The sequence below is a fragment of the Bos grunniens genome, chromosome 15, assembly GCF_055505025.1.
Source record: "Bos grunniens cultivar Pamir isolate PY7600 chromosome 15, Bosgru_T2T1.0, whole genome shotgun sequence".
NCBI lineage: Eukaryota > Metazoa > Chordata > Mammalia > Artiodactyla > Bovidae > Bos > Bos grunniens.
In genome coordinates, this window is record NC_141179.1 from 34220641 (window position 1) to 34237065 (window position 16425).

Consider the following 16425-nt stretch of genomic DNA (forward strand, 5'->3'; position numbering starts at 1 on the left):
CAGTCATTACAGAGGTAATTGGTTAAAATGAGGTCACTATGGTGGGTCCTAACCCAGTATGACTGCTGTCCTTATTTAAAAAAAAAAAAAGAATTTGGACACAGAAACAGACATGCACAGAGGGAAAAAGACGTGAAGACATACAGGGAGAAGACAGTCACGTGACTGGACGGATGCATCTTTAAGCCCAAGGATGCAGGCAGCCATCAAAAGCCAGAAGGGACGAGCCGGACCACTCCCTCCCTGAGTACTCGAGAGCATGGCACAGCCAACACCTTGATTTCCAACTGCTAGCCTCCAAAACTGTGACAATACATCTCTGTTAAGTTTTTGGTACTTTGTAGGGGTTTCGGGGGGCAGGGAAGTAGGATTTATTGCTAGGCATGCATGAGTAAGGAGGGGACAGCCCAAGGCTCTCATGCGTACAGGGCCTGCCCTCTGTCTAGAGGACCACGGCTGGGCGAGTATCTGACCCCCAGCCACAGGGGAAGAACCACTCTTTGGCCACCGCGTTTCCAAATTTATCCACATTAAACTTTGAAGATCCCCACTTCTGGGGACCTTCTGGCGTCCAGGGACCTTGAACTTGGCCCTGCGGAGGGCCTCAATCACATGCTTCTTGTTCTGCAGCTTGGTGCAGATGGACATCGTCACTTGGCCAACGTGGACCCTGGCCACTGTGCCCTGGGGCTTTCCAGAGGCACCGCACATACCTGTCTGGAGCCTGTCAGCTCCAGGACAGGACAGAACACCTTGTTGATGAGGATGATGTGGAAGGGTGGAGCTGTACTTGGATGTAAAAGCCACCTTTGCCACACCTTTTCACCACTTTTTGTACTTGTTGGCACAAATACGGGCAGCCTCCACGGTTTCGGAAGAGAGCTGCTCATACTCATCTGACCCCATGTGGCCACAGAGAGGGAACTCATCCAGTTTTGCCTTCTTCCGCACCATGTCAAAGATGCATCTCGGCATCAGGGACACCTTGGCAGAAGTGAGACTCTGGGTACGGCTTGCTCTTACGATACCGGTAACGCTGGGCAGGGCAGTGGCCCATGATGACACCAAGATCTTCAGTGGCGTGCCAAAGGGAGAGTTACAGATTTTTGATGTGGACCATTTTTAAAGTCTTTATTTGTTACAATATTGCTTCTGTTTTGTTTTTTGGCCATGAGGCATGTGGGATCTTAGCTCCTGACCAGGAATCAAATCACCGCACACCCTGCATTAGAAGGTAAAGTGTTTAACCACTGGACCACCAGGGAAGTCCCCTAAGTTTTTGGTACTCTGTTATGGCAGCCTTAGGAAATGTTAATATTATCTAACTAATAGTTAATAATACTAGCTGTCCTAACGCTTACTCTATGAGTCACAGAGCTAACCACTCTACATACACTGGCTCATTTAACCCTCCTAACAAGCCTAATGGTTAATGACTATAATCCCCATTTCATAGGTAAAGATACGCAGTTTCAGAAAGAATAATTTTGCCCAAGGTCACAAACCCAGTAAACGGCAGAGCAGGTCCCAGACAGACATGTAAGAAACACTAAATCAACAAAAAGATTTCCGGTGAATATTTGCAGGGTCTCTCAAGTGGTTACCTGCCTGCGGGCTTGCTTTCTTTCAGCCCACCAACCTAACTGTTTCAGCTCCTGGGTTTGGAATCTGTATCTGCTTGGTTTGAGAGTCCACAATGTCTCAAAGGGAAGTGTAGGCACTAGAAAACAACAGCACAGGGCTTCCTTGGTGGTCCAGGTCCAGCAGTCAAGATTCTGTACTTCCGCTGCAGGGGGTGTGGGTTTGATCACTGGTCAGGGAACCAATATCCTGCATGCCGCAGGTGTGGCCAAAAAAACAGCACAGGGCATTAGGGAAATGGGAGAGTATGGCAAAAGGGTCTAAACTTTCAGTCACAAGATAAGTAAGTTCGAGGATCTAATGTACACCCCCATGACATATATGTACTGAATACTTAGAAATTGCTAAGAGAGTAAATGTTTGTTTTTTTTTTAATTGGAGTATAACTGCTTTACAATACTGTTAGTTTCTGCTGTATAATGAAGTGAATCAGCTCTCTATACACCTACATCCCCTCCCTCTTGAGCCTCCCCACTAGGTCACTGCAGAGCACTGAATTGAGCTCCTTGTGCTATACACAAACTTTCTATTTTATACATGGTAGTATATATATATTCCAATCCCAAAGAAAGGCAATGCGAAAGAACGCTCAAACTACCACACAATTGCACTCATCTCACACACTAGCAAAGTAATGCTGAAAATTCTCCAAACCAGGCTTCAACAGTACGTGAACTGTGAACTTCCAGATGTTCAAGCTGGATTTAGAAAAAACAGAGGAACCAGAGATCAAATTGCCAACATCCGTTGGATCATCAAAAATCAAGAGTTTCAGAAAAACATCTGCTTTATTGACTAGGCCAAAGCCTTTGACTGTGTGGATCACAACAAATTGTGGAAAATTCTTCAAGAGATGGGAATACCAGACCACCTGACCTGCCTCCTGAGAAATCTGTATGCAGGTCAGGAAGCAACAGTTAGAACTGGACATGGAACAACAGACTGGTTCCAAATAGGGAAAGGAAGGTATATTCCTTTCAAGGCTGTATATTGTCACCCTGCTTATTTAACTTACATGCAGAGTACATCATGAGAAATGCTGGGCTGGATGAAGCACAAGCTGGAATCAAGATTGCCAGGAGAAATATTAATAACCTCAGATATGCAGATGACACCACCCTTATGGCAGAAAGTGAAGAAGAACTAACAAGCCTCTTGATGAAAGTGAGAGAGTGAAAAGTTGGCTTAAAACTCAACCTTCAGAAAACTAAGATCATGGCATCTGATCCCATCACTTCATGGCAAATAGATGGGGAAACAATGGAAACAGTGACAGACTCTGTTTTTTGGGGCTCCAAAATCACTGCAGACGGTGACTGCAGCCATGAAATTAAAAGATGCTTGCTCTTTGGAAGGAAAGCTATGACCAACCTAGATAGCACATTAAAAAGCAGAGACATTATTTTGCCAACAAAGGTCCATCTAGTCAAGGCTATGGTTTTTCCAGTAGTCATGTACGGATGTGAGAGTTGGACTATAAAGAAAGCTGAGCACTAAAGAATTGATGGTTCTGAACTGTGGTGTTGGAGAAGACTCTTGAGAGTCCCTTGGACTACAAGGAGATCCAACCAGTCCATCCTAAAGGAAATCAGTCCTGAATATTCATCGGAAGGACTGATGCTGAAGCTGAAGCTCCAATACACTGGCCACCTGATGGGAAGAACTGACTCATTGGAAAAGACCCTGATGCTGAGAAAGACTGAAGGCAAGAGAAGGGGACGACAGATGAGATGGCTGGATGGCATCACTGACTTGATGGACATGAGTTTGAGTAAACTCCGGGAGTTGGCCATGGACAGGGAGGCCTGGCGTGCTGCAGTCCACAGGGTCGCAAAGAGTTGGACACAACTGAGAGACTGAACTGAGTGTATTTATGTCAATGTTACTCTCTCAATTTATCTTACTCTACCTTTCCCCCCAACCCATGTCCACATGTCCATTCAAGAGAGTAAATCATACATGTTCTCACCATAAACAAAAAGTAAATGGCAATTATGTAAAGTGATGAAGGTGCTAACTAACCTTACTGTGGTAATCACTTCACAATATGAGTATCAAACAAACACATTGCACCCCTTAAACTGACACAATATTATATGACAATTATGTCAGTGAAGCTGGGGATAAAAAGGAAAACCAACGCACAGCCAACATTACTTGGTTCCTTGAGAGTAAAAATCTTATATTCACATACATCCTCTTTCTCCCTCCCCCCACTTCCCCTCTTTGTGGAAGCCAGCTCTGCAACTTCTTCTCCAACCCCTTCCAAATTTTTAAGTGCTTTGTTGAAATACTGTCATATTTGTACCACACAATTAATTTATCTATTTAAAGTACGCAATTCAGTATTTTAGCATATTCATAGAATTATACAACTGTTGCCACAACTAATTAGAATGATCTCATCATTCCAAAACAAAACCCCATACCTGTCTGCAATAACTCTGCATCTCTCCCCAACTGTCCTTTCCCCCAGCGATAAGAAAGCACCTATTTCTACTTCCTATCTCAAAAGATTTACCTATTCTGGACATTTCATATAATCAAGGATCATCTACGTTAGAGCATGTATCAATACTTCATTCCTTCTTATAGCTGAGTAATATTCCATTGTGTGGATATACTGTTTTATTTATCCATTCATTAGTTGAAGGACATTTGGGTTATGGTCTTTTTTGAAGTATTGTGTGTGTGTAAGTGCTTGTGTGGATGTATATTTTAATTTCTCTTGGGTACATAACTGGTAGAATGCCTGGGTCATATGTTAATTAATTCTAAGTTTAACTTTTGAGGAACTGCCAGACTGTTTTGCAAACAGGTTGCTGCATTTTACATTCATAATAGCAGTGTATGAGGGTTCCAGTTCCTGTACATCCTTGCCAACTGTTCCTGTCCAGACATCCTAGTGAGTCTGAACTTCTCACTGAGGTTTCGATTTTCAGTTCTCTGATCACTAACGATATTGAGCATCTTTCCCTGTGCTTATTAGCTATTGTGTATCTTCTTTGGAGACATACCTATTTAGATCAGTTGTCCCCTGTAAACACTGGTTTCTCTCTTTTGAGTTTACAAGAGATTTTTTTAGTACATTTTGGATAGCAGTACTTTATTAGGTACAATAGAGCCTGTCTGTGATACAGGAGATGCCAGAAATATGGGTTCAATTCCTGGGTTGGGAGGATTCCCTGGAAGAGGGCATGGCAACCCACTCCAGTATTCTTGCCTAGAGAATCCCATGGACAGAGGAGCCTGGTGGGCTACAGCCCACAGGTCACAGTTAGACATGACTGAAGCAACTGAGCACATACACACACAAGTATTTTCCCCAATTCTGTGGGTTGCCTTTCTTCACTATATTGATAGTGTCATTTTAAGCACATTTTTAATTTTTTGAAGTCCAACATATCTGTTTTCTTTGGTTGCTTGTTGTTTTGTGTCTAATCCAAGGTCAAGAAGATCCACAGCCTTTTCCTTAGGGCCCTGGGGTTGGCTGCATCCTATGAACTATAGCCCAGCTTATTAGGACAGGCCTCAGTCTTCCTGGCAAGCCCTGACTGTCCTCATACTGCTCAGCACACTCACTCCCCGTATCACCCAGATCTCAGGGGCAATCTAAAGAGAGCAAGTGGTCCCTCAGGCCAAAGACTGACAGCTCTGTTACCGCCAAGTCTCCTTTGGCTAGAGCTGCTCCAGGCTTGATCGTTTCCTCACCTCATGCAGCCCTAATGCGGTTCCCCAGCTCTGCAACGAGCAACTGTAGCAAAGATTTGTAGGGAGCCTGAACCCAGCCAGCCTCTCACCACTCCAAGAGCCATGACCAAACCATCATAAAGCTCAAAGAGAACATATTCTACCACTCACCTCTTGGGTACCTGCCCCACCCCTTCTCATTTGCCATTACATGCTTATATAATGTACCAGACATTATACAGGAGAGTATAGATATTCTTACATTCATTCATTCATGAGCTTGAGTTTAGTGAGGAATTCAAACATTTCATACAGGTACTGAGTCAAAGGAGTCAGAGTCAAGGGTGATGAAGGAAATAACATTAACAGTTTAAACTTGGAAAAATGGACCATGAAAGGATCAGGAGAGACGATTTTTCTCTTCCCACGGAGACGCCCCTTTTTTCCCTGCATCCCTGTACATTTCAAAGCTCTGTATCTGACTTACCTGTCTCAAGTTACCCTAAAATCTCTACTTAAACCCATACACCTCATCAGGGCACCTGTTCAACTTACTCAGCTGGGAATGCTTTGCCTGGAATGTGAATGTGAACATTTGAGGTGGACTTCCTCAGCATTTGCTGTGCTTCCAGTTAGGCAACTTGTGAAACGAACAAAAAGCAGGAACCTAAGTGAAAATGTTCCAGCAGCCACCCTCAGCTGTCATTTTCTAAGTTGCCTACCGCCATCTAGTGGATAAAGATGTCCTTACAGCCATCCACAGACTACTGAAAGGAAAGCCCTCAACCTTTCTAGTCTGTCCCAATCAATCATCACTCCAGTCCACCTGGTTGTCGTTCAGTTGCCCAGCAGTGTCTGCAACCCCATGGACTGCAGCACACCAGGACTCCCTCTCCTTCACCAACTCCATTCCATCTTAATAGAACTGAAAAGGCTATTTTTTCTATGAAGGTATATTGTAAAGCAATATTGTTGAAGCAAATACCCAGTATTGTTGGAGCAAGGCATTGTTTGCAGGCATCATTTTCTTTATAATACATTTTAAGTACACAAAGACTGCAGTTAATATTTTGGGGCATAAATATATGGCTTTGGCTTTTAAAGACAAAAATTATTCTTTGATAGTTTAGAAGTACAATTACTGTTACTCAATTAGAATACTAAAAACACATTTCTAAACACAACCATAACATTGTTAAGTGTTAGTAAGTCCAGCTGAAATGAGGGTGTAACTCTTAAAAGTGGACATGGAGATTGAGGGACCCTGAACTTTTTCTTCTCTTCCCAAGTCAATGGCACCCTGTGCAAAATTTAAATGCCAGGCATCCAGAAGCATGACTCTTTATAACCACATTACAATAATCCACACAGAAGTTGCTTTGGTCATCCTGTAGACTTACACATGCACAGCCAGACGACCCAACCCTTGTTCTATGGTTGTTAAAAGATAATCAAATAAGGTAAGATTAAATGGAAACCACTTAACTTCATTTAAACTGAATGGAAAAAATGCTGTTCTTATGGCCGCCTTCTCCACATTTTTTCCTAAGCTGTGATAAACAACCTAATTCAGACACATTGCTAGTGTCTTCCCACAATAAGGATGCCGCCTTGTAACTGTCTTCATCTTGTGCATGGCAGTCTCTCCTGCTACTCTAGACATTTATAAGGCTGGAACACATCTTTAGCAGCTTCTGCCTCTACTGCTGTCAGGGCTTAGCCCACAGCAAATTAAAAAACACTATCGCAAAAGTGGAAGACAAAAATTGACTTCAGTCATTGGGTTTCTTAAAACCCAATTACTTAAACTTGCTGCAAAAGTTGTCTCCAAGTTTGAACACCAAAGACTGGGGTGAGCGGGCAAACACCTAACAGTGAACTTTTTAAGTATGATGAACATTGGGACCAAAATCATTAAGTGCATCCCAAGTCTATTCAGTGCTATCTTTTTGCAACCCTACAGACTGTAGCATGTCAGATTTTCCAGGCAAAAATACTGGAGTGGGTTGCCATGCCTTCCTCCAGACCTTCCTGACCCAGAGATCATTCCTGCATCTCTCCATCTCCCGCACTGGCAGGCAGATTATGACTAGTGCCACTTGGGTATATAACTCCAACTTTTCTCAGATAACAAACTCCCTTGCTTTAAAAAAAAAAAAAATTCCTCAGTAAATGTGAAGCCCAGCTCTACACTGAGATGAGCCAGTGCCGCTACACTGGTATGCAAGAGCAGAGTTCTAGAATAAAGTCTACCCAATACTTAAATGCCTGACTGGCTCTCCTCACCCAGCGTAATTGAAGTTTACTCAACCTCTCTTAACTTCTCAAGAATCCTCATACGCATTCTTTTCAGACTAAATACAGAAAAATCTGTGCAACTAGCAAATAGTTAATCTCTAACTTCTGCCAAACCCTATTATACAAGCCCTGCAATAATGCATTATTTCCATCTGTGTAAAGGAAATAGTGCATTTTACTTCAGTCTCATTGAAGAAACATGTATTTTGTTCAACTTGTAGTAATGGCTACCACCAATAACCTTTCATTGTGCTAGGTCTTGTGTTTCACTATTACATTTCATTTCAAATTTTCTCACCAAGATCACATACAAAAGTATTCAGTGGTCTCAAAAAAAACCAAACCAAAAATCCAAAAATGCTCCACAGGGTTTGCACCAGGTCACCTTCATGACCTGATGAAAAAATGACTTTCACTGCTGGCTCAAAACTTCCTGGAGCAATGTCAAACATTAACACCTAAGTCACAAAATAGGCAATGCACTACTGTTATATTTTACTGAATTCTTTATCTTACTAAACTTCAAATGTTTTACCAATGACAGCCTACTAGCTATACCCACTAACCTGAAAATAAAACTGTTTACTTAATGTAGAAACATTATTTTGAAATCCAATCTATGTTGGTTGGGTCACTGAAGAACCAAAAGCTACACAAAGTAGAGACCTAAAGCAGCCTGGGGTTATTGGTCACTCTGCACTGTCGCTTCAGTGTCCGACTCTGTGCGACTCCACAGACGGCAACCCAACAGGCTTCCCTGTCCCTGGAATTCTCCAGGCAAGAACACTGGAGTGGGTTGCCATTTCCTTCTCCAATGCACGAAAGTGAAAAGTCAAAGTTGCTCAGTTGTGTCCCACCCTCAGCGACCCCATGGACTGAAGCTTGCCAGGCTCCTCAGTCCATGAGATTTTCCAGCCAAGAGTACTGGAGTGAGGTGCCACTGCCATGGTCACTCTGCTATGAGCTTAAACTGACTTTATAGACCACCATCCCTGGCCTAGTTTTCCCTAAATGACCACTAGGTGGCAGACTGTCGTTAAGCAGGAATCACGAGCACATGGATGGTGCTAGAACCCACCTGCCAATGCAGGAGACCTGAAAGACACAGGTTCCATCCCTGGGCCAGTTCAGATACTCTAAGAAGGGCACTTAAGTCAACCCACTACAGTACTCTTGCCTGCAAAATCCCATGGACAGAGGACTCCTAGTCCATCGGGTTGCGAATGTGGAACACATATTATCTCACAAAGATGACTTTACAGGATTCACACTGCCAGATGCAAGACCTCTGACCCATAGCCCAACACTCCTTTGATTCTGTCAACTCAAGATTAAACAGCCAAGGTATACTGAGGTCTTTGTTCCCAAGAAAGCTTACCTAAAGGCAGTCCAGTGTAATTAGGCTTGATAAGCACAACTATTCAGAATCCTCTTCTGCCTCTCAAGTTCCTGAGTTAACGTCGTCTATTGATTTAAAACGAAATCAGAATTAGATGCCCAATTTACCAAACTTAATTACATGATGGGCAAAGGCCCTCACTATGCCAACCTCAACAGCCACCTTCACAGCACCCAATTCCTAAGCCTCAAGTTAGGAAACAGAAAAGCCTCTGCCAGTGGATTAACAGGGCTTCAGAGTAAGATGGTCTAGTTGCAGATTGTAACCTGTTATCCATTTCCTTGCCCAATTTTTGCCTCAATGTCTTCTGAACTGTTTCAGTCAACCACAAGATTTACCGAGTATTTCAGATACCTGTTCCCAACCTATGACCCTGCAAAGCATCAGTATCTACAGTTCAAACTACACAGTAGTAACATAGACTTAGCACTATCAAGAGTATAGTGATAGAAATGTTTTCCCACTTCACCTTAATTCAAAGCCTTTAAGCATTCACTTAGGTTGAACAATCTGACAACTAAGATACTATTATAATATTTAGCCAGAGAAATAATTCCCAAACCCAAACACTTAACTACCCTTGTAAGCAGAGTCAGACAATTTGATGGTGCCAATTTTAAATACAATTTTATTTAAGACATTGCATTTTTCCACTTACAATACAGTGCTTGTAAAGTGCAATGTTTTTCCATGTGCACACACATTCCATGTTCAAGTATCAAGAATGCCCAGTTTATTTACTATAGCAGCTCAACTTCGTAACTGCCACGGAATTTGCTACAATTTGGGTCCTTCCATGTTTTGTGTGGAACAATGCTAAATCTATGCCAGGCTGGCTTAATCAACCTCTTCAATGGTGGGCCCAGAGGAGGCACCACCTGATGGAGGAGCTCCACCACCAGGGAAGCCCCCAGGCATTCCTCCTGGCATTCCCCCAGGCATGCCTCCTGCACTCTGGTACAGCTTGGTAATGATGGGGTTGCAGACTTTTTCCAGCTCCTTCTGCTGATGTTCAAATTCTTCCTTCTCTGCAGTCTAAAGGGAAATAAAAAACATTCTATGACCATAAATTCTTTAAATGGAAGGTTAACTTTGATGCAATCAACCTGACACTATAAACAGCATTTAGGTTACATTGGAGGTCTTGGGTCACTCAGACATCCAAGGAAGGAATTGCCAACATCTAGGGTTCTGGTGGAAACCGCGAATGTTTTGGACCATTCATCATTGTGACCTCAATTTAAAAAACCAACCTAAGTTTTTGCTAAAGCCCTTAACACACAAAACCCCATACCCTGAAGTTTCTAGCAATAAATACAAACCTGGTTCTTATCCAGCCAGTTGATTATTTCATTACACTTGTCAAGAATCTTCTGTTTGTCTTCATCATTAATCTTGCCCTGAAGTTTCTCATCCTCAACAGTAGCTTTCATGTTGAAGGCGTAGGATTCAAGCGAATTCTTTGAAGACACCTTGTCCCGCTGCTTCTCATCTTCAGCTTTGTACTTCTCTGCTTCTTGAACCATGCGTTCAATGTCTTCCTTGCTCAAGCGGCCTGTAAGATTAACCAGTGTTTTAGGTGCAACCTTTTATGCAAGAATGAACAATTACCCTGCAACTCCATTTAGCGATTAAGTGTGATCTCTTGGCTAAATGCTCTTAAGGAAGATGAAACACCTGGAAAATAAAACTCAAATCCCCAACGTCTTAAAAAACTAGATCTCACTATACACAATATGCAGCCCAAACTCACCCTTGTCATTAGTGATGGTAATCTTGTTCTCTTTTCCTGTGCTCTTATCCACAGCAGAAACATTGAGGATGCCATTGGCATCAATATCAAAAGTGACTTCAATCTGAGGAACACCACGGGGGGCAGGAGGTATGCCCGTGAGTTCAAACTTGCCAAGCAGGTTGTTATCCTTGGTCATGGCACGCTCACCTTCATAAACCTATAGAAATTACATTCAGTATTACAGAAATTCTACAAAAACAGAGGGGAAAACTCAGGGTTTCTCTGCTAGCTTAAATTTATATAAGCTTGATTAGGCAAGACTGATCGCTCAGACATCCAAGGAAGGAGTTGGCCAACACAGGACTTCTGGTGGAAACTACGAATGGTTTTGGAATCCATCATCACAGCAGAACAAATCCTGCCCAATTTTACAGCAGCTCAAACTGAGCCAGCTTACCTGAATGAGCACACCAGGCTGGTTGTCAGAGTAGGTGGTGAAAGTCTGCGTCTGCTTGGTAGGAATGGTGGTATTGCGCTTGATGAGGACAGTCATGACTCCACCAGCAGTTTCAATTCCAAGGGAAAGAGGAGTGACATCCAACAGCAGCAAGTCTTGAACATTTTCAGATTTGTCTCCAGACAAAATGGCTGCCTGGACAGCTACATTAAAAAGAAAATTATTTTTTTAAAGAAAACCACAGTTGAACTCATTATCTTACTAACAATTCTCAATCGCTCAGACATCCAAGGAAGTTTTGCCATCATTAACTAAAGCTTTTGGTGGAAACTACGAATGTTTAAAAATCATTCATCACAGCGAAATTTAGCTTAGGCCTCGTAACTGCTGTTTAGCTAAAGAGATTACCTGCACCATATGCAACAGCCTCATCAGGGTTGATGCTCTTATTCAGTTCTTTCCCGTTGAAGAAGTCCTGGAGAAGTTTCTGAATCTTGGGGATACGGGTTGAGCCACCAACCAAGACAATATCATGAATCTGAGACTTGTCCAGTTTGGCATCCCTAAGGGCTTTCTCCACAGGGTCCAGGGTGCCACGGAACAAGTCAGCATTCAATTCTTCAAATCGGGCACGGGTAATAGAGGTATAGAAGTCGATTCCTTCATAGAGGGAATCAATCTCAATACTGGCCTGGGTGCTGGAAGAGAGAGTGCGCTTAGCACGCTCACAAGCAGTACGGAGGCGACGGACAGCCCTCTTGTTTTCACTGATATCCTTCTTGTGTTTACGCTTGAACTCTGCAATAAAATGGTTAACCATGCGGTTGTCAAAGTCTTCTCCACCCAAGTGGGTATCTCCAGCTGTAGATTTGACCTCAAAGATTCCATCCTCAATAGTGAGGATTGACACATCAAAAGTGCCACCACCTAAATCAAAGATCAGCACATTTCTTTCTGCTCCAACCTGCAAGTTAAAATACAAATCATTTGTTTTCATGTTTGTGATAAATCAGTTTTGACTCAGACATATATAGAACATATATGTACCTTTTTGTCTAAGCCATAGGCAATAGCAGCAGCAGTTGGCTCATTGATGATTCGAAGTACGTTGAGACCAGCAATAGTTCCAGCATCTTTGGTAGCCTGACGCTGAGAGTCATTAAAATAGGCAGGTACTGTGACGACAGCGTTGGTAACCGTCTAGCAAGAAAAAAGATTAAAACAAGTTGGATATGCAAAAATACATCTTCATCATTCTAGTTTTACCACTCACCCTTGAGTCAGCCAGAACCCCACACTACCAAGAAATCTGGTAACCTCCACATCCTCCTGCACTATGGTACTCACCTTCCCAAGGTAGGCTTCTGCGATTTCCTTCATCTTTGTCAGGACCATGGATGACACCTCCTCTGGGTAAAAACTCTTTGTCTCTCCCTTGTATTCTACTTGAACCTTAGGCCTGCCAGCATCATTCACCACCATGAAGGGCCAATGTTTCATATCAGACTGGACAACAGCATCATCAAATCTTCGTCCAATAAGTCGTTTGGCATCTATCAAAGATATCAAACACTGTTACCTTGGATTTCATTATACATCATCTTTTCACTAAGAACTTAAACTCACCTTCCTACTGACTAAATGCTGTCAATGCAAGTTCATACAACTAAATGGATTCAACTTCTGAGTAACCATGATACTACAATTAGATTTTGAAAGGATAATTAAGTTTCCTACAGGTTTATCTTTTCTTATTCTCAAGGATTTCATGGCCGCCTCACACTTAACAGCTTCTCAAATTACACACTGCCTAAATCCCTCAAATTCACAATACAATTAAGGCTTACCAAAAACCGTGTTGGTGGGATTCATTGCGACTTGGTTCTTTGCTGCATCACCGATTAACCGTTCGGTATCAGTAAAGGCGACATAGCTTGGGGTGGTTCGGTTCCCCTGATCATTGGCAATTATTTCCACCTTTCCGTGCTGGAAGACACCCACACAAGAATAGGTGGTGCCAAGATCAATGCCAACTGCAGGTCCTTTAGACATGGTTGCTAAAGGCGGAAAAAAGGGGGGGGGGGGTAAAAAACCGGATTAAACACCAAGACATTTACCAAGTCAACGCAAACTGGTACGACCACTCTGAAAATTCTACTTAGCACCTCACCCAAGAAACTCTGTCCTTGTCGGAAATAATCACGCGGGAGGATCACAGCAAGCGTGTAAAGCGCTGCAGTAAGGTTGCCTTGCCAACCGCGGAGGCCGCCGCAGACAGAAAAACCGGCAAGGAGGGTCTGTTCTGCGGCATAGCTGAACACGTGGTCCCGTGCCCCGGGCTGAACCTTAGCCCTGCCCCCTACCCGTACTCAAAGCCGCAAGGCCTGCAAATGCCCTGAAGCCCCCTCCCCCATCTTGGAGCCGCGCCAATGACGGCTTCCTCTTTTAAGAACACTGGATCTTAAAAGGAGGAAACAGAGCCGCCGACTCTTTAAGCCGCTGGCTCCACGCCCTGTAGACGAGTGCAGCCCCTTTCTCACCGCATGGCCTCCCACGCCGCCTTCCCTCCGTGCCCCGCTCCTCGGTCGCGATTGGACCCCTGGGCTGCCGCTTCCCCTCAACAAAGCCCCCCAATCCAGGCAAAAGAATTGCCAGACACCACCCCCCGCCTGAGATGTTCAGAAAGTCCCAGGCGGCCGCAAACCCATGCAGCCTGCAGAGACCTTTATGCTCCCGACAAACCATCGAAGGCTGAAATATGTAGGCCTTACTTACCAAAAGCGTAGGCCCGGCTCTGCTGAAAGAGTCAGCAATCTGGAATGCTGCCGGTGCGTCCAATGAGACCGGTTTCCGCCCGCCGCCCCGTCTCTTATACCCTGCCTCAGAACCTTCCAGAAGGAGCCCGCCCCTGCCGGTGCCCATCATATCTCCCTCAGCCAATGGGGGCGCGGCCACATCCGCAAGACCCAATGACGAACCCGGTTCTACCGCTCGGGCCTGCCTCTCCTGGCCGCAGCCCGCCCCGCCTCCCGATGACGCACTCACCGCAGCGTTCTGGAACTTTCATTCTCGCCCCCGCTCTCCGAATGGCCCCGGGGAAAGGGAGGGTGGGGCCGACGGAGCCCGCGCGCGGGAGTCCTCAGTCACCCCTGGCGGAGGGCTGCGGGGGGGGGAGGAAGGGCGCGTCTGCCGCGCATGCGTCCCCAGAAAGCTCAGGCGGGAGGGACGGAAAGAGAGGGAGGAAGCGGGGCGGGCCAATCTGGAACCAGCCAATAACAGCAGCGCGACCCGCAATCCTGCCCATGCGGAACCCCAGGAGCTAGAGCTCAGGGCCTGCGGGGAGGGGTCCGGCCGCGGGAGCCGGGGAGAGAAGACGGAAGTGGAGCGAGGACAAAATGGCGGCTAAGGTTGCGCCCCTCCCCCACAATTCTCTTGCCCGACTCCCACCCTGGCCTTATAGGTGATTTTCTAGGACCTCCCGGAGGCCACGCACCCACATAGCCAGCGCGGCTCTAGTCTAGAGCTGATCCAGAGCGGCGGAGTCGAACGTTCCTACCCCAGGGCGCTGGGAGGGTAATTTGTCCAGTGGCACCCAGATGTAGGGATGGAAGAAGCCGGCCAGCCGCCGTGGCGGAAAGAAGGGAGGTTTGGGGGTCTCGCCTCTGCGCAGGGTGCGACAGGTTAGCCGGACAGGCCCCTAGCACCTCATGTCATGGAAACTGGAGGCCGGCTGACCCCCACGCAGAGATTGGGGGGGGGGGCGGGTTCGACTTCTCAACCTCCGGGGTGGGATGCTGTGTCGACCCTCAGCGAAATAGATGGCCAAACTCGGTTTTTGGAGCGCTGATGCCTCCGCCGCCCCTAATCTCCCGCCGAAAATAGATGGGGCTTCTTGGCTTGGCCCCTCCTCCACCGGCCCGGGTCCCCGCACTTTTCAGTTTTGTGTTTTTAAAGAAAAACTAGGGAGTTCTTCGGAGAAGGCAATGGCAACCCACTCCAGTACTCTTGCCTGGAAAATCCCATGGGCGGAGGAGCCTGGTGGGCTGCAGTCCATGGGGTCGCTAAGAGTCGGACACGACTGAGCGACTTCACTTTCATGCATTGGAGAAGGAAATGGCAACCCACTCCAGTGTTCTTGCCTGGAGAATCCCAGGGACGGGGGAGCCTGGTGGGCTGCCGTCTGTGGGGTCGCACAGAGTCGGACACGACTGAAGCGACTTAGCAGCAGCAGCAGGAAGTTCTTTCCTTGTAAATGATCCAGGCGTTAGGAACCTGGCTTCCGGTAGCCCGATGTCCTTGTGTTTAGACTTCCTGAGCCTCCTGTTCTCAGTAATATGAGGTAATACATTTCCTGCCTTGACTTTCGTCAAAAACTAACCGAGCGACCTGGCAGAGAGGCGTTGAAAATGTTACTGAACGAGTGGAGTGCGTAAAACAGGGTACCTAGAATTTCAAATTGTGGTGCATGGCGTGGTGTTCGGGGCCTTGTTAAGCCTTTCTCACCACGTTGAATGCTTTCCAGTGTGCTCTTTCAAACAGACTGTAGTGTTCCTGTTTAGTAGATGAATGGGCACAAATAGGTGAAAGGGGTTTTTAAGAGTACCTAGCAGAACTTTCAGTAGTGTGGCTGGAATTAGAAACGTCTCCAGACTGAGAGAGAAGCTGACAGAAAGGGGTTACCGTTCCCTTGTCAAAGCCAGTAAAGCCTAGAGACAGAGTCGAATATTGGATCAAAGGATTTTCTTTCTGTATTTGCCTTCTGGAGGGAAATGTGGGCTTGAGTCCATGGAGCTACACACCTAATTTCTCGCCATTTTTCAAGGAGCTCGTTTTATATGATGCTTTCATGGGGTACAATGTGCTTTCATTTGTTATTTCATTATCATCAAGACAGTTCTCTGAGACATAGCATTCATTCCTGTGTTGGGAGAGAAATGAGGTTTAGAGATGTTACTTGTGGGAAGTTAAGCAGCTGGCTGAGCTAGAGTAGCCTAGCTGTTAATTCCAGATTCTTTGGTGTTTTAAAATTAGTTATTTCCTTCCTGGAAACTCATGTAACTCGAACTGCAGAAAGCGAAAGATGTGTGCTGAGGCAGGCTTTTTTCAATTTTCTTTATCATCTGCAGACTTCCTCTCCCCACCCAACTTATCAAGTACAATGTGAACCACACCCTACGTTTTGCAAGTTTTTAAACTTAGCTCTGA

The 16425-nt window shown here is 45.2% G+C and overlaps 1 protein-coding gene, 2 non-coding genes and 1 pseudogene across 3 annotated transcripts; all 4 read right to left on the reverse strand.

The window, feature by feature from the left end:
• Positions 1 to 319: 319 nt before the first annotated feature.
• On the reverse strand, positions 320 to 1181 carry LOC147357632 (large ribosomal subunit protein uL16-like; annotated as a pseudogene).
• Positions 1182 to 9628: 8447 nt separating this feature from the next.
• On the reverse strand, positions 9629 to 14065 carry HSPA8 (heat shock protein family A (Hsp70) member 8). Its single transcript, XM_086339698.1, has 9 exons — positions 13996 to 14065; positions 13068 to 13277; positions 12568 to 12773; positions 12268 to 12420; positions 11629 to 12184; positions 11221 to 11423; positions 10782 to 10980; positions 10351 to 10583; positions 9629 to 10063 (listed from the first exon to the last, which is right to left on the reverse strand). Exons 2-9 carry the CDS (start codon positions 13270 to 13272, stop codon positions 9866 to 9868), a joined length of 1953 nt encoding a protein of 650 aa, XP_086195824.1. The 5' UTR covers positions 13273 to 13277; positions 13996 to 14065; the 3' UTR covers positions 9629 to 9865.
• Positions 10178 to 10261, reverse strand: LOC147357634 (small nucleolar RNA SNORD14). The gene has a single exon (XR_015142547.1). It is a non-coding gene; the product is annotated as a small nucleolar RNA SNORD14 (small nucleolar RNA).
• Positions 11496 to 11583, reverse strand: LOC147357635 (small nucleolar RNA SNORD14). The gene has a single exon (XR_015142535.1). It is a non-coding gene; the product is annotated as a small nucleolar RNA SNORD14 (small nucleolar RNA).
• Positions 14066 to 16425: the final 2360 nt, after the last annotated feature.

Bases quoted from the DNA above. Each gene is read 5' to 3' on its own strand.
- HSPA8 (XM_086339698.1), bottom strand. From the start codon at position 13,272: ATGTCTAAAGGACCTGCAGTTGGCATTGATCTTGGCACCACCTATTCT. The intron at 11,424-11,628 runs GTAATCTCTTTA...TTTTTAATGTAG, and splicing joins GGCTGTTGCATATGGTGCAG to CTGTCCAGGCAGCCATTTTG. The intron at 10,584-10,781 runs GTGAGTTTGGGC...TTAATCTTACAG, and splicing joins TACCATCACTAATGACAAGG to GCCGCTTGAGCAAGGAAGAC.